Source organism: Petromyzon marinus, chromosome 31 (assembly GCF_048934315.1).
Source record: "Petromyzon marinus isolate PM22_M1 ecotype Great Lakes invasive population chromosome 31, UKy_Petmar_22M1.pri1.0, whole genome shotgun sequence".
NCBI classification, from domain to species: domain Eukaryota; kingdom Metazoa; phylum Chordata; class Hyperoartia; order Petromyzontiformes; family Petromyzontidae; genus Petromyzon; species Petromyzon marinus.
In genome coordinates, this window is record NC_133697.1 from 15,291,702 (window position 1) to 15,317,505 (window position 25,804).

The 25,804-nt window shown below is 50.8% G+C and overlaps 1 protein-coding gene across 3 annotated transcripts in view; it reads right to left on the reverse strand.

The window, feature by feature from the left end:
* Nucleotides 1–1,838: 1,838 nt before the first annotated feature.
* The window catches only part of SYT16 (synaptotagmin 16), a 51,063-nt gene continuing 27,097 nt past the window's right edge, over nucleotides 1,839–25,804 (reverse strand). The window contains exons 3-9 of one of the 3 annotated variants that reach the window (XM_032964195.2): nucleotides 22,175–22,762; nucleotides 13,122–13,412; nucleotides 5,277–5,854; nucleotides 4,984–5,172; nucleotides 4,185–4,451; nucleotides 3,635–3,824; nucleotides 1,839–3,288 (exon numbers count right to left, since the gene is read on the reverse strand). In XM_032964195.2, the coding sequence (XP_032820086.1) occupies nucleotides 2,975–3,288; nucleotides 3,635–3,824; nucleotides 4,185–4,451; nucleotides 4,984–5,172; nucleotides 5,277–5,854; nucleotides 13,122–13,412; nucleotides 22,175–22,646 (2,301 nt within the window). In that variant the 5' untranslated portion in view covers nucleotides 22,647–22,762 and the 3' untranslated portion in view covers nucleotides 1,839–2,974. Of the gene's footprint in view, nucleotides 3,289–3,634; nucleotides 3,825–4,184; nucleotides 4,452–4,983; nucleotides 5,173–5,276; nucleotides 5,855–13,121; nucleotides 13,416–22,174; nucleotides 22,763–25,804 lie in introns of all 3 variants that reach the window. The other 2 variants (XM_032964197.2, XM_032964196.2) reach the window with 2 other exon arrangements.

Sequence of the window (25,804 nt, forward strand, 5' to 3'; positions counted from 1 at the left end):
GTGTCCCTCTCGTGGGAGTGAATGTGTGCGTGTGTGTCCCTCTCGTGGGAGTGAATGTGTGTGTCCCTCTCGTTGGAGTGAATGTGTGTGTGTCCCTCTCGTGGAAGTGAATGTGTGCGTGTGTGTGTCCCTCTCGTGGGAGTGAATGTGTGTGTGTCCCTCTCGTGGGAGTGAATGTGTGTGTCCCTCTCGTTGGAGTGAATGTGTGTCCCTCTCGTGGGAGTGAATGTGTGTGTGTCCCTCTCGTGGGAGTGAATGTGTGTGTGTCCCTCTCGTGGGACGGGCACGGCCCATTCTTTACCCACTGCCGTCGGACACGGGTTGTGTGGATCACCCACACCCTGCTTCACCACACCAGCGCTGGTCAGTGGGTTGCTGCAGTCGGGGAGGAGAATATATACGCGGTGACATAGGAGTACGGTACAACTATGGGTTTTTGCTGCACTGCCCTCACCTGCTCACAACGCCGCCCTGCAGCCTACAACACCCGTGATCACCATACCTAACAGGCGTTAGAGCCCTGCAACCTATAACACCTGTTATGCATGGCGGTCACCCACCCGTCCGCTACCCAGGCTCAATTTCGCTTCGCAGGCGCTGCTCGACTGGGCGAGCGCCCCATCACAGCCACGGGGCCTCTCTGGCGAGTTGCTGCAAAGCGAAACGCCGCTGCCGCAGCTGCTGCTGCTCCTGCTGCTGCTCCTGCTGCGTGGCCCCGCTTGTGCGCCCCCCACTTGGCCACAAGCACAGCACCCCCCCCGACCCCCACCCTAAACGCGACACGACTCCGACTCCCACAGCGGCCCCCCTCTGCTCTGCTTGTAGCGCGATAGAACATGAGTGGGTGGCGCCCTCAACGAGGCGCGCCCTGGGGAAGTAGCGCACGCAGAACGCGTCGCTGTTGGCTGGAGCGCAGCTGGCTGCGACCTCGTCATGTCCAGCCCGGAGTTGCTGGCGTGGAGTCACGGGCGCGGTCGGCTCTGACATCGTCGCGTCGGCTGCGTTTGCATCACGTTCCAGCGTTATGTGTATTTTGGCTGTGTAGTAAATCTCAGATGAACGCCAAGCACCAATGACTCCTATTAAGAATAATAGTAAGTGATTCACATCCCTTTGTCAATCTATTGGTGAACACAAAGCCCCCCCCCCACCCAATCCCCACTCATTGTTGTATGTAGAACTTCTTTCGCACCGTACGTAGCCAACCGTGCTAACCTGCGGTGCGGGACCATACTTCATCGGCTTAGTGAAGCAGGAGGTCCAGAACGGGTTCAGGTATCACTGGCCACCGATGTTCGCCTTGGCTGGGAATCGAACTCTGGGAGTTGGGTTCGCAGCACAGCGGCACGGTGGTTCGCAGCACAGTGGCACGGTGGTTCGCAGAGCAGTGGCACGGTGGTTCGCAGCACAGCGGCACGAACCACCGTGCCACTGCTGCAACCTCCCTGTTATTGTCTCATCGATGCGTTGTAAAACCATGGGCCCCATATCGAATATTTAGTGAATGTCTCAAATGCTTTGAGAACTGCACCGAATACCACTTATTTAGACAATGAGGAGCCTGCCAGGAGTTACTCCTTCGCAAGGTGCGAGATGAAAAAGAATATCGGCTGAAGGGTCCAACGATTTTTGCAAATGTGTTGTGGGTTTGTTCTCAAAAGTAGAATTTGGATTTGAACACCAATAAACAATCTTCAACATTCACACCCAGCTAGTTTTGTGTGTCCCCATTAGTTCGAATATTCTGTGCCACACACGACGACAGAAGCGGTGATCTAAAATGCCCATAACAGCAGACACGGAGCAACCACACATTGAGTCATCATCTATAAACGCTGCATTTTTCAAGCAAGTTTTAATGAAGTAATTTACGTGAAAGGTTTATTGCATACAACTATAGCTACAGTCACTACGATTATAAAGTGTTGCACGTATTGGAGATGGGTAAAGGAGGCGCCAGACACGGAACACAAGCAATGGGAATACGTGACTTGGCAATAATGCCGCAAGTGAAACTCTTAGTCATGCATGGGTGCTTCAACAATGAAAATTAAACTATGGGAAGGTTAAACAGAGGTTCCTGTCACATACCTTCCAGTGTCTGAATCATTACATCCCAATTTCAAAACCAAAGATAATAATACAGAATAAATAGTCCATGTGTCATAAATTACTCATTAAACACGCCATTTAACAAGAGCAAGGTCAAACAAGAACCCTGGCAGTTCCATCACATTCCAAACGTTCGACCAACATGAAGAAGAATTAGCGTCCCAAGCCAACAATGCAACCAAAGCGAGCGAGCTAACAACATGTGATGGCAAATACATTGTGACAGTGTCTCGTTTATTGATGCTTGCACAAAGCACTGCGCCAAAACGGAGGGACACTGGAGCCGGGCTGCTATTTAACAGTTGTGATACAATTTCAAATGACAAACTGCTGCAGCATATAACTTGTTTGCAATACCAATAATCAGTGGCAAATTACAGTCATTCATATAAATGCTTCATCTCCCTCCATTTAAAGTCAGAAAACATGCCAACCCCAAATTACACCGTTCTTACGTCTTACCGTAGCATCACACACAAATGTGTGCTGTATATGTGCTCATAATAAGGCTTGCAAGAGATTTCTGGGATATTGTCCCACCAAATCGTCCGCGTTTCCCACCACGTGAGGATGTCTTCGCGAAAGCTTCCCGTGCTACGTCCACCCCAGTGGAGGGGCGGACCGACCAAACCCGACGGCGGTGACGAGTAACCCCGGCGAGACGACGTTCGGCGAAAAGGGTCCTTGCGTATCGGAGGAGCGCTTCTCTATCCGTTAAACGTGTTCCCCGACAACCATGCAGCGAGCGCCTCTTCTCCTCGAGACGGCGCTGGGGGGCGTGTCGCGTAACGGCGACTCAAACGAGCCGGAGAGCGCGGGTCGACCCGCGCCTTGCGCGACCGGCCAGCGCTCTCGTGCCCTGCTAAGACTCAAGCAGCGAGTGCCAGCGGCACACCTGCTGCCCCTTGGAGTCTTTCATTTCCGTCCAATGGCTTAGCTCCTCTTCCCCGCTGTGGTTTGCACCCAACGAGACCCAGCCGATCATCTCCTTCCGCTTCATGCTGCGCTTGTTGTACACGGACAGCATGAGCGTCACGTCGGAGAGCTGGAAGAGGGCCACCTGGAAGATGAAGGTCTCCTTGTAGACGGGATTGGGTTGCCCCCGTCTCACTGACGTCTTGCTCTTGGACATCTCCTGCCCCACCGAGTTGAGCAGCGAGAGCTTCACGTACGTATCTGGGCACGAGGACGACAGAGGCGCGCACGCGCGCGGTCAAACGGGCAGCACAGTGGTAACACTCGTGAAGCTTGGCTAAACAGGGCACCGGCTTCTGAATCATCCCCCTGTTCTGCATGGGTTTCTGCCAGGTTTTCCAGTTTTTTCCCATAGATAAAATACACCGAGTGTAGTAACTGGCATTGGCCAACATCACACTGCCGGCAAATTACACTGCAAATTACTGGTCCCGATTATAAAACCCGGGAAGTCTCCATGTGGGGGAGGGGAGGTGGAGCGGGGGGGGGCGAGGGAATCGCTTGGCCGCGCTCGCCGCAAACTCGCGGTGCCGCACGCCGCGCCTACCCGGGGGCCGGTTGACGGCGAGGTTGCGGAAGTGGCTGCCCTTGACGACCTCCACGGCCAGGCGGCCTGTGGTGGGGTTGTAGGAGAGGCCCGCGAGAAGCTCGGGGGAGCCGCCGTGCGACAGCGACTGGTTGGAGGAGGCGCTGTCGCTGCGCGAGATCGCCGACAGGCTCTGCTGGGACTCGCCCGTCTGATGGGGGAGCGACAGCGGGCACCGGGCGCGCGGCGTCAACGTCGCCGGTTCGTAAACGGTAGGAGTGCAAAATAGAGAAGAGGTAAGCGAGTCACTAAAGTAAATTAAAATAAATAAATTGTCCAAGTACAAATTGGACAAGTACACAAATTCCTGTCGATTTTTCTCCACACCACAAGCAAGCTTTGGCAAGGCAGCAAAACAACAAAAAAGAAAAACAGTCTCAGACCACACCACAAAAGAACACACAGTCTGTCAATAACATGACACATTAAAATTTAACTTTCGATACACGGGTCAGGATCAAAGTTAAAAATCACAAGGGTGGCGGTGGCGGCGGCGGCGGCGGCGGCTTACACTGATATTGCAGCGCGGCTCGAGCAGCAGGGACAGCTCGGTGCTCAGGTCGGGAGACAGCTTGCTCAGGTAGAGCAGCTTCTCGCCCATCATGCGCTCGCGGTTCATCGAGCGCACGGCATACAGGCGGAAGCGTAGCGCGTAGGTCGACAGCTCGCCCGGCTCCAACGCCGAGAAGCGGAAGGACTCCTGGAAGACGGGGGTCTCGCCGTTCTGCACGCTCGTCTTGAAGCGCTGTCGCTTGGTGGGGAGCAGCACCAGGTGCACCTGCGTGAGGCGAGAAGGGGAGGGAGAGAGAGCGGGGTGGGTGGGGGGGGGGTAACGGTGCGCGTGGCATGCGTGGCCACTTCATCTCTTCGCAAGGCATTTACGTTTCAAAACGTGTGCCGTTCGTCGTAAAATATTGCACAAATTTAACGTCACGCACCGACGGAATGACACGCACCACGCAAGCGCGCGCGAGCTCATTTCATTCGTATGCTGGTGACGGGATACTAAACACGCCTGCTTCACCTGTACCTGAAGTCCACAAACTACAGCAATCGTGTGCTTCACACTTTCGTGATATGCCAGCAAGACAAATCGCTTGTCCCTGAATGAGCCTCTAATGACGTTGAACACTAAACATCACTAAACTCGCTGCGTGGCTCCCAAATCGGTCGTTGGTATTCGGCAAACGAAAACTATTATGAACACCGCTGTGGCCATCTCGGTTGCAAACACAATAGCGCTCCAGCTTTTGCCGCAATTACAAAACTTTGTATCGCTTTCACGTTTCTGGCGTCGCTGCGGCCCGCACCTGCCAGGTGTTGGCGCCACTGCGCTGCTTGGCCGGAATGTCGTGCGCCGACAGCACGGTGACCTCCAGCTTCTGCGCGCCGGTGCTGTAGGCCACCTTCACGTCCAGATTTCCGCACTTGGAGATCGGCTCGTTTTGTTTCGCGGCCACGGCGGAGAGGCCTTGCTCCAAACCGTGCATGGATTCCTCCTGCGTGCGCACGTGGAGAAACGAGCGGCGTTCGAGAAAACGACACTCGCCGACTTCGAACCCCGATCGGTCGATGCCCGACGGCGACGCCGACTCGCGCTGACCTCCGTGCCGAGGACGGCCGTGCTGTCGCTCATCACCCCCTCTTCGTACACGTGGCTCTCCCGTCGCGTGTCGCCGTCCCGGCTCGCGGAGCTCGTCCGGCTGGCGCGACCTCCGCAGCGCTCGTCGCTGGCGCTCGGCGTTCCCGCGCGGCTCGCCGACCTCGCGGACCTCGCGGACCTCGCCGACCTCGCCGACCTCGCCGACCTCGCCTCGCTCGCCGCTCCCCCCCCTCGCCGCTCCCCCGTCGCTCCGCCGCAGCTCCCGGACGTGGCCCCGCTGCGCGACCCGGGCGACGCGGAGCGCGAGGGCGACGCGGAGCGCGAGGGCGTGTCGGAGCACGCGCCGCGCGTGTCCTCGTCCCAGTCCGTGGCCGAGCGGGAGCCCGGGGAGTAGCGGTATCGCCGCGCCTCCGAGTCCTCGTCGTAGTCCTCTTCCTCGCGGTCGTCGTCCTCGTAGTCGTCCGCGGGGGTGCCCGCCCGCTCGTCCTCGTAGCGCCGGCGGGGGGGGTGTCCCGCGCCTCTCGGAGCCAACGTCGCCGGTGTTCGGGAGCGACTTGTGGGACTCTGCCTCCATTGCCCTGCGCAACACGTGACCCGGGTCAATTGATGGCGGCGTCCACGCGACGACTCCGATGTCGGTGAGTGCGTGCAGAAGCGAGGCAGAGGGACGCATCAAAAGCTGTCGATGCCACCGCCACTCCCGCCATGGAATTACGGTCAGCATGCCGCACAATGTAAGAGTTTATGAAATCCCCACACCTCTATCCACATGCCAGTATAAATGGTTAGGCCACAGTTAATCGATTGGCAGGTCACGTGTGGAGGGTGGAAGTGTGGGAGTGTGGGAACTCCTCATCATTCCAAGACGTATGGCCAGCAGGAACGAGAAGGCCAAACTACTCACTGCAGGGGCTCTCTCGAAGGCCCTTCAGCCAGCAGTGGTGTGAGCAGGGAATTACAGGGCTGCACCTTTACAACTATACACCTAAAGTCAACGCATGGATGCTCAAACAGCAATGTAAATTGGTGATGTAAATCAGCAATAATTGTAATTCAGCACCAGGATTTCAGAGAGCAAACAGCTTCTTTTAGGGACTGGCACGGAATGGAGAGGAGCCCGGGAGATTCAAAGAGGTCCTGTACAAAACATATCACACGCACACACACGCTGCGGGGATGTGGATACGAGGCAGGAGGGAAGCGAGTAGAACAACAAGCAGCTGAAACAGCATGAGAAGCAAGCACACTAGGGACACGGCAGAAGGAAAACTGCTCTGAAAGATAGGGCAGGGCTGACGCGGTGCGATCACACGCGGCGGACGGAGGGAAGCCACTTTGCGAGGTGGTCCGTTGAGTCGGAGATTGAGAGAATGGGGCGAGGACGAGGTGTCAATCTGGTGTCACGCAGGACTTGGAAGGGAGGGGAGAGGACCAGAGAGCGATGGAGACAGAAGAGGGCTCCTCTCGAGAGATGTTGGCTACCAAACCGGGCCGTGCCTGGATACAGGCTGGTTGAGAATGATGACGGCAACGATGCACAACCTAAGAATAATAAACCAACAGCCTTGTTACCGTCACGCGATTGGCTCACTCGTATTTGTGTGCAGCCGACAAGAACTGCGACGGCCATACAAATACAGTGCGGGGATAAACACCGCACGCCAAAACACACCGGTAAATGCTTCTGGAGACTCATCGCTATTACCATGCGAAGATATTCGTGCAGGCGCGTTTATTCTAGTTTTACACGCACGCTGGACACGTTAATGCACAGCCCTTGCGTGGACGAGGGCCTCTTAAAGCCATGGGGGTTATTTGACCATACTATGCCAAGCTGGGCAGTGTGGGTCGATGAAGGCCAGCTGCATAGATGTGGATTAAAAGTAGTGACGTGCAACGATGGATTGTGCTGCATCCCCCTCCGATACGCACCATGTAGCCACGCAGCCTACAGCACCTGTTACGCAATCGGAGGGGAAGCCCAGCCAAGCACTATCCAGGCTCAACCCCGCTTAGCTTGCGAGTGCCTACACGACCGGGCACGTTCCCTCGCGATGTTGGTCACAGGCGCGCACTGTACGGTGTAATAAATCTCATATCAATAACACATTCAAATTATTCAGAAAAAACAACCCCCACAACATTAAGAGTATAAAACAGCGAATATTACCGGGTATTTACAATCCATAACATCATCACTCGACAGCATTGTCCCCCCTCACCCCCTCCATTTAAATGTGCACGCTGCTAATGTGTATTTATCATACGGCGCTCATCAGGCCTCTCCCTCATTAGAAATGCGACACGCTCCCCTGCACGTGAGCACGCCGCTGCCACCGCCACGGCGGCTCCGGCTCGTGTCTGTGGCGGCACCCTGCATACTAATGCCACAGCTGTTGCCAGCGCCCCACTCCGCCAGCCAGCCGCAAAGTGGCAAAAGCAAATGCGGCGACGTTCAATTCGAGCTCGGCTCCAGATGAAACCTCCACGTTTATCGCTTCTCCCCAAAAAGATGCCGCTTCTCCGCTGGGTTCTCTGGGTTCTTTTCAAAAGCTCCGAGAAATCGGTGACGTCGAGAAACTCTGGAGAAATGTGGAGCTTTCAGAGATGGCACCGACTCTGCACGTTCATCCATTCATAGATAACGCCCCGCTAAAATATGACATCATTTTACGAATAAAATGACGCATCATTCCGAAGCGTCGACACACCTCAACGCTCGCCTAATATCTGAACACTGAGATGTGTAGATGTATCTCGCACGGTACTCAATCACCTGTTGAGAAGAACGAGGGCCATTATAAATCGGTGGGGTGTTCATAAATGGCTAACCCTCTACGTCGCAATTGCAATTCGGCAGGAACGATGCGTAGGGGACAGTCTTCCCTTTTACGCTTTCATTCTCCGGCCCGTTTTTACTGCGGCAGTGGAGACTGACGGCAATGCGCAGAGAATAAACATCAGACGGCAACATTCTCCACACTCGCTCGTCTGCATCGCAGCATCTCCAGCGCGCCAGCGAGCAAGGGCACAACAGGGAATCGGCGTTAGTCATTCTCCGCGCATAAGCGAATTGTTTCGTCTGGCCCCGATGATTGACAATCTGCGGATTTTGTACTCTCTTGAAATGTTGAGCTTCCTGAAGTTTTGTAAAAAAAAAATGCAATTGGTATCTTACAATTACCGGGCTGTTTAACAGTCTACATATGATTCATGCTGTTGCTGCACCTCCAAAGCCTTGCCTCGCTCTTTAACCCTTTCTCTTGTCCCACTCATATAACTGTCAGTCTAAATCAACATACGTCACGTGCTGTAACGGTCTTCTGCGATGTGTGCGTTTGTATGCTGGAAGGCGCATTTCAATCATTTTAGATTCACAGCGCCATTCACTCTGACAATGACCTGTTGGACAATTGACTTACGGCTAAAATTTGATGCCGGTATATCGCTTAAGAAAGCATAGAGCGTACATTTTAATTTAGAGTCGTAACATTCTCAAAGGCAGGTTTGGTATTCAAATACTGTACACGGCTGCAGGGTTTTGTTGAGACGGTTGCGTAATGCTTTCACGGACATAGACGCTGGCTTACAACAAGACGCACACGGTGATGTCCGAAGACATTTGAACAGGTCTAGGGAATGTCAGCAGAAAACAACATTAAAGTCTGCTTTGTCCAATGACATCACTTTTACCACGCACTTCATTCGGGTCACGGTTAGGGTCACGGCGCATCCGCTAAACAGGACTTGTAGCGGGACGAAATCGTGGGTAGCAAAAGGCAGTGCAAACAAATCCACCGTTGCACTGTACTCCTACGCTCGCGTGTCTATGCTCACCAACTTCATCAACCCGCACTGACGAGCGTGGTGAAGTATGGTCAAGTAACCTCCGCAAGCGTGGTAAGGGGAGGCATTCAGAACCGTAATACACACACAAACCCGCACTCAGCGCACACACAAACCCGCTCTCAGCGCAGTACGAGCGAGCGACGGGTCAGGCACAGCACCCTGGGTGGTAGACGTCTCGCACGGCGTCTGTGAGAGTTCACACCCATGAAGGCACGCGCACGCACGCGGAGGCACGTGCCCTCACGCACACGCAAACACTGACGCGCGCGCTCGCACGCTCACGCTCCTGCACACCGGCACGCTCCTGCACACCCACAACAAAGACAAGGATCCCCGCATAGCCTGAAAAGACTATTAGGGCAAGTGCCGTTAGAGAACACCTGAAGGCCAGCATGGCACACGAGGGACGGGGTGGGTGGCCACCACCACGCCCGGCCGCCTTTGTCTCCCCAGTGGCGAAGTTTACACACCGCACCAGGTACTCATTTGAGGCTGCGTCAACCCTGGGGAGGCCCATGACCAGTTCAGATAATCCTCACTGGGTGTTGGCCGTGAGCGGGCATCGAACCCGTGTCGCCGGGTTCGTAGCGCAGCGCGCTAACCACTACACTACCGCTCCCCATAGAGGCACGCATATGCACACACACACACAAAGATCCCCCGTATAGCCTTAACAGACTGTAGGGGCAAGTGCTGTTAGCGAGCACCTATGAAGGCCGAAACGGTACACGAGGGGGTGGGTGGCCAGCACCACGTCCGACCGCCTTTGTCTCCCTAGTGGCGATGTTTACACACCGCACCAGGTACTCTTATGAAGCTGAGTCGACCTAGGGGAGGCCCAGGACCGGTTCAGATAATCGTCACTGGTGTTGGCCGTGAGCGGGAAGCGAACCCGGGTTGCCAGGTTCGTAGCGCAGCGCGCTAATCGCTACACTACCGCTCCCCACACACGCGCGCTCACAAACGTTCACGGACAAAGTGCGCTACAGCGCACATTTTACGCGATAAAAACGCTCAAATAAAACGTCTCGTTGCCGATCTTGCCAAACAAACGACACGAATCTGGGCATTTGCAAGGTAGTAAGCTGCGCGATAGGTTGCGTAGGAGTTAATTCGTTTAGCGGCCGTGTGGTTTTCGTGAATGTGTGTAAAGTGTCCGTGGACAAATGGCCCAATGAATGGGATGTGTTTTACAGACCATAGCAATTGCAACTCATCGACTTCCTTACAAAAGGAAAATGTATTTGATAGATCTGAGAAATGCTCTACAAATGTCATGCAGACTATGCAGTGAAGTATTACGACTGTAAGTCATGACCCCACTCTCAAACCCTTTGCACAACACAGCTGGTTCTTCTTCAGGGTAGCGATTTCGCTTATAAATGACCACGAGCTTATGGAACAAACGCTTCATGAGCATAAGATCCCACTGCACACTAACACACACTCCAGTGAACATTACAGCTGATTGAGTTTTCCGCTGTGCATTAGTTTGTATTCACAATTGTAATTATTGTGTTCATTGCTATGATATTTATATCTGCTATGTCCTTTGTTTCATTTGTCATTGACAAGAAAATGTAACATTGGCGCAGCGATGAAATGTCAAGTTCACGTCACTACTGGCAAAAGAGCCTCCGCTCGAGGGAGCTTAAGAGAACCATTCGCGAGGGTGTTTGGACAACTCTTCAACGCTGGCCAGACATCTTTAACGATGTGGGGAGCACCCACACTTTATCCCACCGCACACGACCTGTCCATCAGCTGTGGAGTACACGTTTATACCGCTGGGTAAGACTGAGGCCTGGGGCATTCAAGAAACTTGTACCGACTGCCACGCCGGGAGAGATGAAATCGGACCGATGACCTCTGGATTCGCGAGTCCAATGCTCTATTACACAAAGGCAGCATCCCTCTGCTCAAGAGATGCAAATCCAACAGCCGATACACTACTCCTCGTAACAAGCTTCTCAACCCACGGGAATATCACCACAATACGAGACATGGCAAGAGAGCCTCTGTTGTGTTCCCAGCGCCACTGCACGAACCATCTCAAAGCAGTCATCTCACGTGAAGCCTGCTGTATGCACAATGAAATTGCATCTCCACTGCAGATACCATCCATACCACCTCCGTCAAATTTCATTATGCCGATAACATCGCTAAACTACCGATCATGAACCGACACATATTGGCAATGACGCAACTAAAATCAAGCGAGTGCACTTCGTCACCGCGAGAGTCGTACGACCGTGCTGGCTAAAGGGGAATTGTGATCTCGGGCCATGCTACTGCTTGGCTGTATTTGTTACCGAAGATGAATTCGATTTCAGAATGCCATCCGAGGGTAATTAGAAACAGGGCAGAGGGGGCAAGGGCAATCGTAGCAACACCAAATAAGGAGGCAAATTAATTCCCAATTCTGGCTCAGACGTATTCAAACAGGCATAGTCAAAGTCCTATGCATCACACCTGGCCCAAATCAGTCATGTTTGGAAAACTGCTAGATTTTTTGCACGGGATGCCCAAACAATGCAAAAACTCATGATATCTCAGTCACACAATCCAGACATTCACTTTCGCAATGCGGACGCTGACAACTCATTGCACCCTGTGGAAGATTAAATAAATATCTGACATCACCCACAACCCAACCTCACCTGCATTGGTTTTGCTCCAAACTAGGACCCACAGCTAACAGACTGAGTATTTGCCTTTAAACATTGGGCATTTCACCAGCACTGCTTTAAACAAGCTGGACTCTGCTCATGAGCAACTCAATGTCGAAACCAATGCTGCTGAATGGATGCGCTCGCAGGAGAAACGTGCGGCCAATGGGACGTGTAAGCAACACTTTTTTTAATGCAGAGAGTTAAAATAGAGTAAGGAGCATCTACTGTACTGATTTTCTTGAGTCCCCAAACCACCTGGGACCCAGAACCCCTGGGGATCGGGAGGAGAAGCATTTCTGGAGCTCAGCGCCAGACTGCTCCGGCCGAAATGAAGTCACGAGTCCAGATGTGACAGGCCGATGCTTTATAACCTGCTTAAAGCCAAGCACAGTCAGCAGGAGAGACGCCAGCATGGTTCAAGGTGCCTGGGATGTCATTACGTATGCAGAAAGTGTCAGTGCATTACATATGCGCCCATCGATGTGGTCGTTATGTAACATCCCGTACATTGACATGGGAATTCATTCTTTGTGTTTTACATTGAACAATGTATAATGTACCTTTTAATGGGTTTAGATTTGGTATCATAATAACCTAGGTCTGTCGTGAAAACGCACCAAAGTTATCACACCGTTAACATTCACAAATCGCCAAAACTATAAACCGTAAAGACATTTTCTTGTCTGTCCTTTAAACAAAGCCAAAAACACATTATGGTATTTCTGACTTCATCTCAAAATCATTAACGTGATTTACATTCTACCAAGGTAATATCCATGTAAACTATTGCCCAATGGGTTTTACCCGTGTCAAAATAAACGAAACTATCGCATTAGCGCTCACTTATTCAGCATTGTTATGTTAATTGCCACAAGCGACGATTAACAAAATGTGCTTATTTAACAACGCACCCAGTTCAGAGGGCACACAACGATGGCAGGAATTCACATCTGTGGAGGGTCTAAACGCAGCAGCGGCAGGCGAGGCGGCAGGAGAGGGGATGCGCAGACAGCTTGGGAGGAAATTCACAAAAGCTGCCCGATCATGGCAGCGTCCAAATCCAACCACACCTCGTCAACAAGTCTTACGCAAGAGGGACAACCGGAGGGAAGAGAGAGCAATTAGGGTTGCTACCTCTTGAGATTCACAAAATAAACTAAATGGGACGTATCACGGGAAGAATACAATCTCACAATGCCAGAAGAGGGGAAATTGGCGTGTAAATGCATCGTCCTGAGCGGCGTGTGATTATTTTTGCCGTTACGTAACTGAAAAAAAAAACCGGCAGGGATGGAGGCAGGGAAGGAGGGAGCGGTGCACCCACCGTCGTTGAGGGACGCCTCGCCGCTGCTGTAGCCGTCGTGCGGCGAGGGGGCGGTGGGGGTTGGGCTCGGGCGGGTGGCGCGCGGCGTGCCGGCCCGGCCGGCCTGCACGCGGCCCGCCTGCACGGCCCTCTCCGACGCGGCAGAGCGGAAGCTGTGCGAGCGCGACACGCTCTCCTCGAACTTCCCCATCACCTCCTCGTCGCTGTCCGACGAGGACACGTCATCTCCGTCGATCTCCTCCTCGCGGCCGCCACCACCTCCTCCTCCGCCACCTCCTCCGTAGCTGCGCACTGCTGGGCCCGGGGCCGGGTGGAGCGCACGGAGAGCGGAAAGAGAAATGTTCCAGCGTCCGATTGTTTTGCAAGTTTGCACGCGGAGAGGAACAACTTTCAGAATGAGATTCGTTATTTAGAGCGGAGGAATCCAATGGGCTGTGAAAGCTTTTTTTCACAGATGTCCAGCAGGGTCACGTCAGCAAGTCACAACAAAAAAACACATAAACCCACGCTCCATTAAGCAGGTTCATCATCGCCGTCATCGTCACATCCATCACCATTTCCTGCATTCACAATATTCGTTGTGGGCAGAAATACATTTTTAGGAGATTGAAATCTATTTTGATGAATATTTTTTCAAATACCTGATAACAAAAAAATGACTGCACACGAGACATCACAAGGTTCTCCCGAGCAGAACACATGGCAGCCTGACATGCCCAAAGGGCATGAATGGGATGTGTATGTTTGAATGGGGTGTGTGTGAATGGGGTCTGTAGGAACTTGTTGTGTGAATAGGGGGGTGTGTACGAATGCAAAAGCTGGACATGATATTTGAGGGGGCTCAGCCCTGTCAACCCGAGCCACCGGCAGCTTGCCTGACATTCCCATTTCATAAACACGTCTTGGCAACACGTCTCTGTCCGTCCTTCTCACGCGTCCATTACCATCATCACGAGGTCGTCCATCACCATGACAATGTCGTCCCTTCCGTTTTACTCGCCGAGTTTCCCCACTCACAGCCTCTCCCGGATGACGGTCTTCTTTATTGAGTCTCTTCTCGTCTCTCTCACCACACTTCCCAAAAAACTCCGTTCCTGCTGACCGTATGTTACGACCCTCTCCATTGAGCCACGTTGCCACCGCATATTGCATGGATTACAAACCTTGTCTTCCCACACGGTTCACCCGTGCTCTTGTACAGGGCAATTGAGTTTTAAGGTCCATACGGCGTACAGCCGTTTCAATACGAGCAACAACATGTTTTTGACTATGTGGTTGTGTTTCTCCCTTGTGATGGGACTTTGTAGGATGAACGTTGAGATTTATAAGGGCACGAGGTGACCAATAAGGTAACAAATGGTGTGTAATAAGGTAGGGGGCACTGGTACGAGGTGACCAATAAGGTAATAAGGTAGGGGGCACTTGTAAGGGGTTGGCAGGTTTGGGATTGCTGAAAAATGTTTTCTTTTTGATTTAAAGCTTTCGTGACTGCAGTAATTCATATTCTTAGCTCTTTTGGTAAATTGTTTCCCTTCAATGTGACTTTACCGAAAGAGCTAAGAAAAAATGTTATTTTTATATTCTTCGACCATTTCGCCAACTACACCCTTCACACTGCTGTAGAATTCCCAGGCCTTCTCTGGATCCATCTATTCACCTCTCTTCCATCTTTCCTGTCATGGTAACCAAACTCCCCGAGAACTTCTTACGGAACCCACGGGTCCCATGGCCTAAATGAAAGTGCGCAGATTCAGAAGCTTTGATGCAGTACAAGCAAACTCTGGACCAGTTTCCACAAAAACTGTCTCATCAGCAGTCAAACTTGTTTGAATCAATGCTGAAGTGGCAGATGTTATAAGCAAGAGCTCTCTCTTTAAGATATGGGTCATAGTGTGACACTACATGATATAGAATGCAACACAAATCAATGCTGCCGAGTTCATGCACTCCCAGGCCAATAGGTTGTGTAAAAATATACTTTCATGTGGAGAGACAGATAAATTATGGAGACGTAGCGTCTCTTTTGTTATTTATATTCACCACAATGATGCGAGTTATTGTTCTGCTAAACCTTAGCACTCAAGAGACAGATTCGAAGGAGTTAAGAAACGGGAAGGTACAGAATGAAAGCAGGAACGTTACCTAGACGACAGTTAAGCGTGAGAGGAGAGAAAGAGGAGAACACGTGGATTGTATGGATGAAAGGGGAGCGCAGGTCACAGAGTGGAACGGCAAGGACTTGTGGACGGAGCTCTTTCAAGGACTCCTCTAGGTTGGTGACAGGGGAGACGAAAGTGCTGTGGGAGAAGATAAGGCTGACTAGGATGATGAAGATAAGGCTGACTAGGATGATGAAGATAAGGCTGACTAGGATGATGAAGATAAGGCTGACTAGGATGATGAAGATATGGCTGACTAGGATGATGAAGATGGGCCGTCATTAGATGGAGGTAGAAAGCACGTTAATACCGATGAAGGATGTAACATCTACAGGAGTCACAGCTGAGATGATCAAGTCAGGAGGTCAGGAGGAATACAACGGCGCAGAGAATTGAGAGGCCTATGGAGAGAAAGCGAAACCCCATTGGATCGGCAGAAAATAACTGTACTAATTTATAATGATGCAGGAAGTGTGGAAGATACGGAAGGGTAACATTAATTTGGCACGCTGCCAGAATAAAAGAGTTATTGACGGATACGTTGGGAATGAGTTCGATGGATCCTTGACACAAGAGCCACGCCGATTCAGATGGGCGGAGGTCTCTGTCACTGATGCTGTATTTGTTAAATCTGTGAAGTCATTGGAAGGGCATTTTGGAGGATGGCAGCGCGGTGTGGAAACGCTTAAAAGGAAGCAAACGATAGGGAGCTGCCAGACAGAACGAACGGACTACAGAGGGTGTGCGGACGCTGCGTAGGGACACAGTTGGGATGTTCTGGATGGTTTAAAGTGAATCGAGATTTAATGTGGGGTCGTGTGCCGTCACCTGTACAGATAAGACCCGCAAGTAAGCAGTAAACCGACACAGGAAGGGTGACAGCAAGCAGTAAAGCGATACAGGGTGACATCAATGCTCCTTGTAAATGATCAAGATACATGGGCAGAGACTAGAGTGGCAACGCAAAGACACTTGCATCTGTGCGGAGGCGGCATTGATGAGACAGGATTGGAGGTGAACGAAGTTCAGCGTGGCAAAGGGCGAGGACGCTGTTGTGAAGTGGGGAACTGTGAAACAACACAGAAGGGGAGATGAAAGTGAATGGGTAACCTTTGAAAGTAGCAAGTGGATTAATGGACGCTCGTGCCAGTGGATTTTTTTGCGTGCAAGAATTGAAGGGCAGTACAACCAGACGCTCGCACTCATTACGAGCGAGACCCCTACGCGTGGGACCGCGTAACATTCGAGGGATAACGTTTCACCGACTGCACTGACAGCAGCAGCAGAGAAGCGCAGATGCACTGGAAACGAAATCACGGTGAGCAATGAAATGCACTGTATGATGACACAGTCTGGTTTTTTCCAGATGGCAATATTTTTGTTGCAGTATGTGAAGTATATGTTGCAACTGGTATGTGGCATTTTTACATAAATTGGAATTAATTTTCCGTTAAGAGGCAACTTTTTATTTTGACGGATGTTTGTTGTCATCAGACTGAATGGAAATGCGTCGATTTGTCCATCACCAAGCACGAGTTAAATGGCCAATTCGACGTGTTGGGAGCATTTTCAATCAGGATGTGAAACTGGCCCCGGGAGAATATCATAGCCAGCTCCATTATGATGTAAATTGCCAACTTTGAGTCATAAAATAGACGCCTTCTCGTGACTCTTGGCGATCCATGGCAGGTCCATAATGGTTCCATGAACCATCAAGGATTTTCAATTTCGATGACAAATAACTGACTTAACCAGATCACTTCCTGTGCACACACGGGTGGGGCCCACGCTCTGCCCGGTGACAGCCATTTTGCATCACGTGCGTGCAAATCGTCCACGCGTTTAAATTACAATAACCCCATTCTCCGGATTATAAGGCGCACGATTCCCGCCGCCACCACCCCCCTTGTATTTGAAAGCAACGTGTTCCTGGTTTCTTAAAATTCGGAGCGTCTACTGATCTGCAGCTCTCGAGAATCCACGGGGCGGATTATATATTATTATCTAATATAATAATATAAATTATTATATTATTATTCCGGCTCTGAAGCGGAACGCGTTTGCACACCGGTTTAGCCATCGGCTGCTCCGCACTCGTCGAGGGTCGGCAACTCGGTGGCCACGTGACCGCAAAGCACGTCGGCAAAGAGGAGCGATGGCATTGAGGCGGCAAGAATAAACAGACGACCCCATTCCACACGTTCACAACAGGTAGGTGAACACCCCTACTCTGGTACTCCTCGCCTGTTTACCTTTCATCTGGGCCATCCCACCCCTCCCTCCCCCAGTATAACGGAGAGCCGTCCATGATATAACGTGGGCAGCAGAGGCCATTGCTTTCAGGGAAACTAATATTTACATCCATTTATTGCATTAATTTAACTGTAATGCATATGTTAATGGCGAAAAAAACATTTCAAGGAATTATTGACTTGAAGCTTTCGTGAGTGCAGGAATTCATATTCTTTGGGTCTTTCGGTAAAGTCACGTAGATAGTTCAAAAGTTAATAAAAAATATAAACAAAAAAACACGACGTTTCGGTCACAACACAAACCCCAAAAATATTTCAAGGAATTATTTATGTTTATATATGGGAAATTTGTGAATGTGTGCCTGTTCCAAATGTTTAGTATACTTCCCAACATGCAACAAATTTTAAAATTGGCATGTGGGTAGCTTCCAGACTGTACACAATGCAAAAAGTATTAAAATAGACTTTTGCATTTTTTTTGGGGGGGGGGCGCAATAATGGATATATTTTGCACGGCAAGTGAGCGGTGACGTCACATCTGTGATGTCACCCGCATGCGGCAGCGTCACGCAGTGTGCCTGCTGACGTCACGCATCCCCCCCCCACCCTCTGCGTAGGCCGTGTATTACTACAAGACAAGAATCCAAGTCTCGGGCGAAGCCGGGTAGTAAAGCTAGTCGATTTTATAAAACTGCGAGTGTTTGCATTGCTGACATTTTTAAACATGAAACACGAATAAAATATATTAATCCTAGGGTTAGCGTAAGGGTGATGGTTACAGTGTTGCAATGTCCACGGTTGCGAAGATATACATTTATGGTTTAAGGGTCTTAAGATCACTCATTACATAAAATATTATAACTTGATATTTAAAAAAAACTCCTCTACACAATACAATTATTGACAAAAATGTAACTCATTGAGACTGAAAAGAAAGAACGATAGCTTTGGAAAACTTCAATCATGTTCCTGGTTCGTTAAATGACTCCCGAACAGAACAGCGCACGAGGAACGAGTGGTGGCACCTGGCCCAAGTGGAACGAGTGGTGGCACCTGGCCCAAGTGGAACGAGTGGTGGGTGGCACCTGACCCAAGTGGAACGAGTGGTGGGTGGCACCTGACCCAAGTGGAGCGAGTGGTGGCACCTGGCCCAAGTGGAACGAGTGGTGGCACCTGGCCCAAGTGGAACGAGTGGTGGCACCTGGCCCAAGTGGAACGAGTGGTGGCACCTGACCCAAGTGGAACGAGTGGTGGCACCTGGCCCAAGTGGAACGAGTGGTGGGTGGCACCTGACCCAAGTGGAACGAGTGGTGGCACCTGACCCAAGTGGAACGAGTGGTGGCACCTGGCCCAAGTGGAACGATCCACCCTGGCCCATTCAATGATTGTAACTTGCCGACCGGCCTATACTGGACGTATGACAAAAGAGCTTCATAGCTCATCGGATTCCTCCTGCAGTCGAAATAAAGCTTCTGAATAATTATTCCGATTCAAGGCCACGATCGATTTGAGAACCGACATTGTGGTGAATGTAGCGTCTACTAGTGGCTGAAGGGGTGCACCTATTGCATGCAGCATGCGTGAATTGGAAAACATTGCTTCTAACCCAATTCGATGCTTTTAACGCGAGCATAATAGTTGAATGTTTTAGGCATAATCAACGCAGTGTCACAGCATCTCTGTGATCTGGGTAAGGTGACTCACAGTATCTCTACAATGGCGTTACATGGGGCAGATAAGGGACTCATGGGAGAGACAGGTGTGACTCACCTCGCCCATCTCTCCCCAGTAATGCCATTAGACTAAAGGTCAATCAATAACCATAACTCCCCACAGCAGACAACGCGATAGACTGGGAGAAGTCCGTGCCTCAAAGCAATTATTTTGACTATCTTCACTGCTCTCTCCCACTGTGAGTCTCCCGTAGCCCCGTCACTACTGCCTCCACTGCCACCACCTAGCAGCTGACCTCCCCCCATGACTCCTACTGACCCCACAGTTCGCTGGGGCTGCCGTGATATCGCCTTGTTATCCTCATCATCACACACACAGTACTATAATGGGGCAAGTGTGAGTTTGCTACTCTGTCCGACATTTTTTCAAGCGCATTTTTTTAGGGCACAGCATGTGCGAAACGTGACTGTATTCAATTAAGTATTGATTTAATGTATTTTTTATGTCGGTAACCATTTAGATTTAAAATGTGGAAAACGTTACATGCGGTTTATGACATTCAGATTAGCGAGACGCGTTTACGTCACCGGTGACCCATTTACGAGCCATCAGTTGAACAGTTGATCATCCAGCAGCACGACTGATGGGCGATGTCTCTACTGTGGAAGCAAGTAGCAAGTCAGCGAGTTTCATTTTCAAAACGTCAAATCACTTAAAAACAAACAAAGCAAGAAGGCAAGAAGCATTTATTTTAAACGTAAAAAAAAAAATTGCATTGTTTCAATTTCGGTAAAGAAGAATGTCATGTTCATTACTGAACTACACACTTAACACTCGGCCTATCGATTTATAACACTAGGGGACTTTTCTTACATGTTGCGACCATTGGCGGAGCGAGGAAAAATGATAGAGTGGTTGTTAGTAAGTAAGGACTTGTCCCTTGCTTTTTGTTCGATGCGTGCACGTTGTGTGATCGGCATCGCGCTCGCTGGAGGTGTTTGCCTTCAGGGAAGTCGTGTCCTGTATACGCGACTGCGCACAATTCTGTGAGTCACTTATAACTGCTTTGCCGTTATTTATTGCCAATTATGGACTCGGACTATTGTCCTATCATCTCATAGAGTCCCTGGCACGTAATAACATGCTAGACTGTGGCAGTGGGGGTCGCAAAATGCCGATTTATTACGAATAAACCCCAATGATCCGATCGAAATTAGGGATTTCGATCAGATCATTGGGGGGCACGTGCCACCTCACCCCCCCCCCCCCACTGGCACGGCCAGTGGTTGTAAAATTAAGAATGGTAAATACGTTGTTTAAAAAAAATCATTGACGTTATTGTATATTCATTTCTTACTCAGCAGTTTAGATTGTACTCATTCTAACCTATGAAGCCATCGCCGTTCAATTTGAATCCCAAAGGCCCCCCGCAGGACCTAGGAGGTGATGGCCCGAAACATGTAAACAAAGGGGCAAGTCTCAAACATCCACGCCGCCTCATTCCACCCAGCAGTGTAACTGGGTACGCCGCTGAGGCTAGGCGATCTCCAGTGTGGTGAAGTACGGGCACTCCCACCTCTTCCTAAACGCCCTACCAGCGTAAACGAGGAGGCCAAATACCCTCGAGAGCGGCTCCTCGAGATCGCCCACTCGAGTCGAGGCCTTTCGGCCAGCAGCGGCGTGAGCGAGATATCGCAGGGCTGTACCGTCACCTGTTCACGATAGGCTCATAAGAAAGTTGGATCAATTACCCCAACAGCAATATCAATGTACAATAGCAATGCTGATGTAATGCCAACATTAACTCGAAACCAGCAACGCTGTTTACGCCGCAGTGGGCACAGCCACTCGGGCGGCGCAACGCCGCCATCTGCTGGCCGCGTGCAGCACTGCCCCGCAAGAGTCGTGCCAGGGCACCACCGACACCGCCGTGGACGTCGGCAAGCCACCAACACCCCGCTCCCATTGGCGCCCGCCATCATCACCGGCACCTTCTTCTGCCCGGCTTGCTCCGAGTGAAACATTGCACTGAACACACACTCTTATTCTTTAGAGAAATAAGAATGTGCCGGCGTTTACCCGCGCACATTGCAACGCGAATATTCGACTTCGACGTGACCCCGTGTTCAAACAAGAATGGAGCGGTGCTCATCTCTCTTGGCAGCCCATTGCCAGGATGACAACTCCACATTCCTTTGGCGGGGGGTCAGTGTGGTTTTTTTATCAAATGCAGATGTTAGACAACAAAAGTGTCAATCATATCAAAGGCAAACGATCACACCAAGCAAAAGTAGAAGAAAGGTCTTCACATTAGTTGCAAGAATCTGGACACGTCGAGAGGCAGAGAGGCCGTAGGGGATGCAGGCCGTGAAGTCGAGACGGGCAGCAGACAGCGAGCGCTGGAGGTCCATTCCATCTTTTCCTTTTAAATGCTTGAAAACTCCGAAGTAAGTAGAAGACAAAGATCACACAGCCGAGCAGATTCGTTCCTCGTCTCGGTGGAAACAGGAGAAGAGGCAGGACAAAGAGAGCCAGCGGCCAGGAAGGCAGAGACTAAGCCCAGGCCTAAGTCCTGCGAGCAGCAGCACCACGACGGCACAGCGGCCATCTCCTCGGAGCGCCCGGTTCCCCTCGTGCATCGCTAATCGACGCGCGCGGTTCCCGCTGCAGCAGCTCAGCAGGAGGCCGCCGTTATCGGCGAATTCTCCAAATTACAAGACGCGATTTTTTCCCCTTTGTTTTTAAAGCAAACGTCTGAGGCGAGCGTCTCGTGAAAATGCGGGAGGCGTGCGAGACCAGATCTGTACAGCCCGATTGACACCGGGCACAAGTGCGAGGCGAGCGTCACTCTCCTGAGCGTCTTATAATCTGGAGACGACGCGCCGTGACCCCCGTACCGCCTACAGCCACCCGCCCGCTGGACACGGTCGACCCTCGGCTGCCTTTTCAAGTTACTCGCCGCTCTCACCTGAGTTCCTGCTGCTCCCTTGACGATAGACGTCCGCGTGGTGGCCATCGCCGTACGAATTTCTGCTCGAGTTCCGGGATCGGCGCGGATCTTCCGGCACGGGCGCGGGACTCTCGTCCCGCTCGCCATCGCCACGCTCGTCGTCGTCGTTGTCGTCGTTGTTGTAGCGCTCGACCGCTTGCGCCCTCGTCTGCGCACGCGAGTCGCTTCTTCCGTGACTGGAGCCGGGCGACCGCCCCCCGTTGCGGTGCTCCCACTCGCCGCCGCCGCCGCCGTCATCGTCGTCGGGCTGGGGGCCGCTTCGCGAATCGTCCGCAGCGTCCGTCGACGGACTTCTGGTCGGCGTGGGACTTGTGATTTCCGAAGTCAGGTTCCCGATAGCCTCCGTTACGGAGTTCTTGGCCTGCTCCACAGCGGAGCCCAGCTGCTCCACCCAGGAGGACAGCGAGCCAAAGTTTCCAGAAAAGGCCATCGCCACCCTGTGTCTCCCTCCGCGATCGTTTACTTTCTTCTGCCCGTGTCCTTCGCTTTGAATTTTAAATACCGAACTCGGTGCAAAATCTCCTCATGGCGGAAGAAAATAAGCGTCTTCACAACAGAAGGAAGAAAAGAAAATCATTAATAATACGACGTGAATACAGCGTTAACGGCTCTCTGCATAAAACAGGTCAATGATAGAACAAAGCGGTATTATTTACGTGTACCACGCGGATTAGAGCGGCGCACTCCGGAGGGCTCCATTAAGGCTGTGCAAGGTCCCCCCGGAGGGGCAAAAGGGACGCCGAGCGGAGGAAGTGGAGAGGGGTTCTTGGCAAAGCAGCGTAGAAGGAAAAGGCTTGCGTGCGTTTGCACGTCACATTGAGGCCCCGGAGAGGAATCGCCACCTGTGCAACCTTCCGCAAGCACACAGTGGGCGTGCACGGCCATCCCATGGGCCGTCGACTGTCAAGTAGGATCATCGCTGTCATTGTGAACGGGTGTGATGGCTTTTGACCAATTTGGGAGACGCTTACATCGCCATCGTCAATCATGGATGCATTGACCGTGAGATGGCAAACAGCAAATGGTTCAGCGTGCACTTAACAGTAGGGGGCTGCCGTGTTTGCGGGGCAGGACAATTGGGCTCTGGGGCCTCTGACTAATGGCGATGTTTCAGTGATGCGCGGCGGTCCCCTCGCGTTTACGTCCTGCCGAATTCATTGTGCCGTCATGGATGGCAAAGTGTGGCGTGGAGGGGCGGTGTTTTCACGTCTTACTTCTGCACGAAGTTCGCGCTGTTGTACGTTGGCGAGCGCAATGCCTGCAGCGAAACGTTAATGCACCGCACTTTACTCTCGGCTTGCCAAAGGTTGTGTGTGTGTGTGTGTCTACTGGGGTATAACTTCTAGATCTGTTTCAATGGCTAAGTCAATATCAGGATTGATTTGATGTAATAGCACAAGCTGACATCTGACAAGTTGAATCGCGAATAAATGTTTTATGTCTATCGTACTGCCTATGACCGAATCACCTGGGATGTGCCCAATCTCACCAGAGCTCAGATGCTAAGCGGGGTTTGAGCCTGGATAGCCCTTGGATGGGCGCCCACCGTGCATAAAACATGTGCCGTAGGCTGCTGTGGAGCTACATCGTCAGTGGAGAGCAGCGCATGCCGTTCAATCATGTGGCGTCTATGCTCTCCATCCTCACCAACCCGCACGGACCAGCATGGTGAAGTACGGCCAAATTACCCCCAATGACTTGCACAGCATTTGGGAGGTACCTCATCAAAGCAGTGGATTGACAATTAGGGCAGTATAGGTACATCTACAAGCATCAATTAAAATAAATCACTGCGTACCCCTACACATTGCAAACATATGACGCTACTTTATCCGTAAACGACCTTTGAACCACTAAGTCACCCCCACTCCACATTTAATGTGATGTTTTTTACAATCATTGGTAATGGTGCTGACACTCTCTATAGCGGAGAACCCAGCCCATTCACTGGTGGCTTGCCCAGCTTCAATCCCATGATTTCAGTGGTGCTGCAGAAGGCTACTGACAATTCTGGAGCTCCCAAGTCACCCGCCCACCTCCAACAACTCGGCAAATGTATTTTGTTTCGACATTCCTCCCCCTCGAAGACACTGCCGTGACCACCAACCACATCAGAACATCAACAGGCCGAGTGCACAGCTCATTCATGAATGGAAAATTAAAGACTAACCACGGTTGTGCGATTGTGGTCATGCACTCACCTGACTCACTCACACATCATACACTGAGAGTGTCGTGCTGCCAGCTATGGCTGCAGTTTTTTTATTGTACGTGTTATGTATATCGTTTATTGTTAAATTTAAAATCACAGTTCCTATGATTACTGTTGTTACATTGTTTTTATAGCTTTACTTTTGGTGATTCGAAAACATATGGTTAATATAAATTGACTTATGGTTGTTGTTGTTGGCTTGCACCACATTGATTTTTACACAAAGCGTTTTAATACTTTTTTTTGTGTGGAATATTTGCTGGTTTATTCCAGGATGTTTCTGTTATGCGTTGTCGCTTTAAGATGTTCTGTGTTCAAATTTTGTTTGTTGCGGTTGCACCCGACTTAAGAGCCGCATGGCTCACAGGGCTATACCTAATAAATCAAGTTTCAAGTTTTCAAGTTTCATTTATTAGGTATAGCCCTGTGAGCCATGCGGCTCTTAAGTCGGGGGCAACCGCAACAAACTGAAATAACTTGAAACAGCTTTGGACCACATAGTAAAACCACTGTAGTCTGCGCTCCTTCAATGGAGGAGGAGGAGGAGGAGGGATAGTAAGACGACACGAACTCTCCTCAAGCCCTCTTGTTGTGGCGAGCAGCAGACTTCGACATTGGCATCGAGCTCCTGGCCACATCGAGCTCCTGGACACATTGCCATCCACAAGAAAAGAACCTCCATCCAGTGCATCAACAATTTCAACTCCAAAACACAAATAAACAAGATTGCACTGTCTTCTTTGGTTCTTTCGGTAAAGTCACGTAGAATGAGAATAAAATAATAAATTAATAAAATAACACAATAAAATTCTCACGACGTTTCGGCCACAACACAAGTGGCCTTCATCAGGTGAAGGGATGCGACTGTCCTCCAGACAGCGCTGTCCTCCAGACAGTCGCGTCCCTTCACCTGATGAAAGCCACTTGTGTTGTGGCCGAAACGTCGTGAGAATTTTATTGTGTTATTTTATCAATTTATTATTTTATTCTCATTCTACGTGACTTTACCGAAAGAACCAAAGAAAATGAATCCTTGCAGTCACGAACGCTTTAAATCGAAAGATTGCACTGATCGGGTGTAAAAATGATGATTATTATAATTCAGCTGGACCAAGCGGATGGCGATATTTAAGCAATCTCCCACCCTGGAAATTACATATATAAACAATTAGAAAATGTTTGTTTGAATGTGCATATATATCACTAGTAGATTGATGAAATGTGTACCCTTCTTGTGTGTGTGTCTGTGCAAATACGTATGCCACAAATACCACATATCCACAAGCCTTGTGCGTGTTAATGTTGGAAAATACATCCGTGCCTTGCGCTTACGTGAAATAACCTCATGTGAATATCAAATCACAGCACCGAGTATT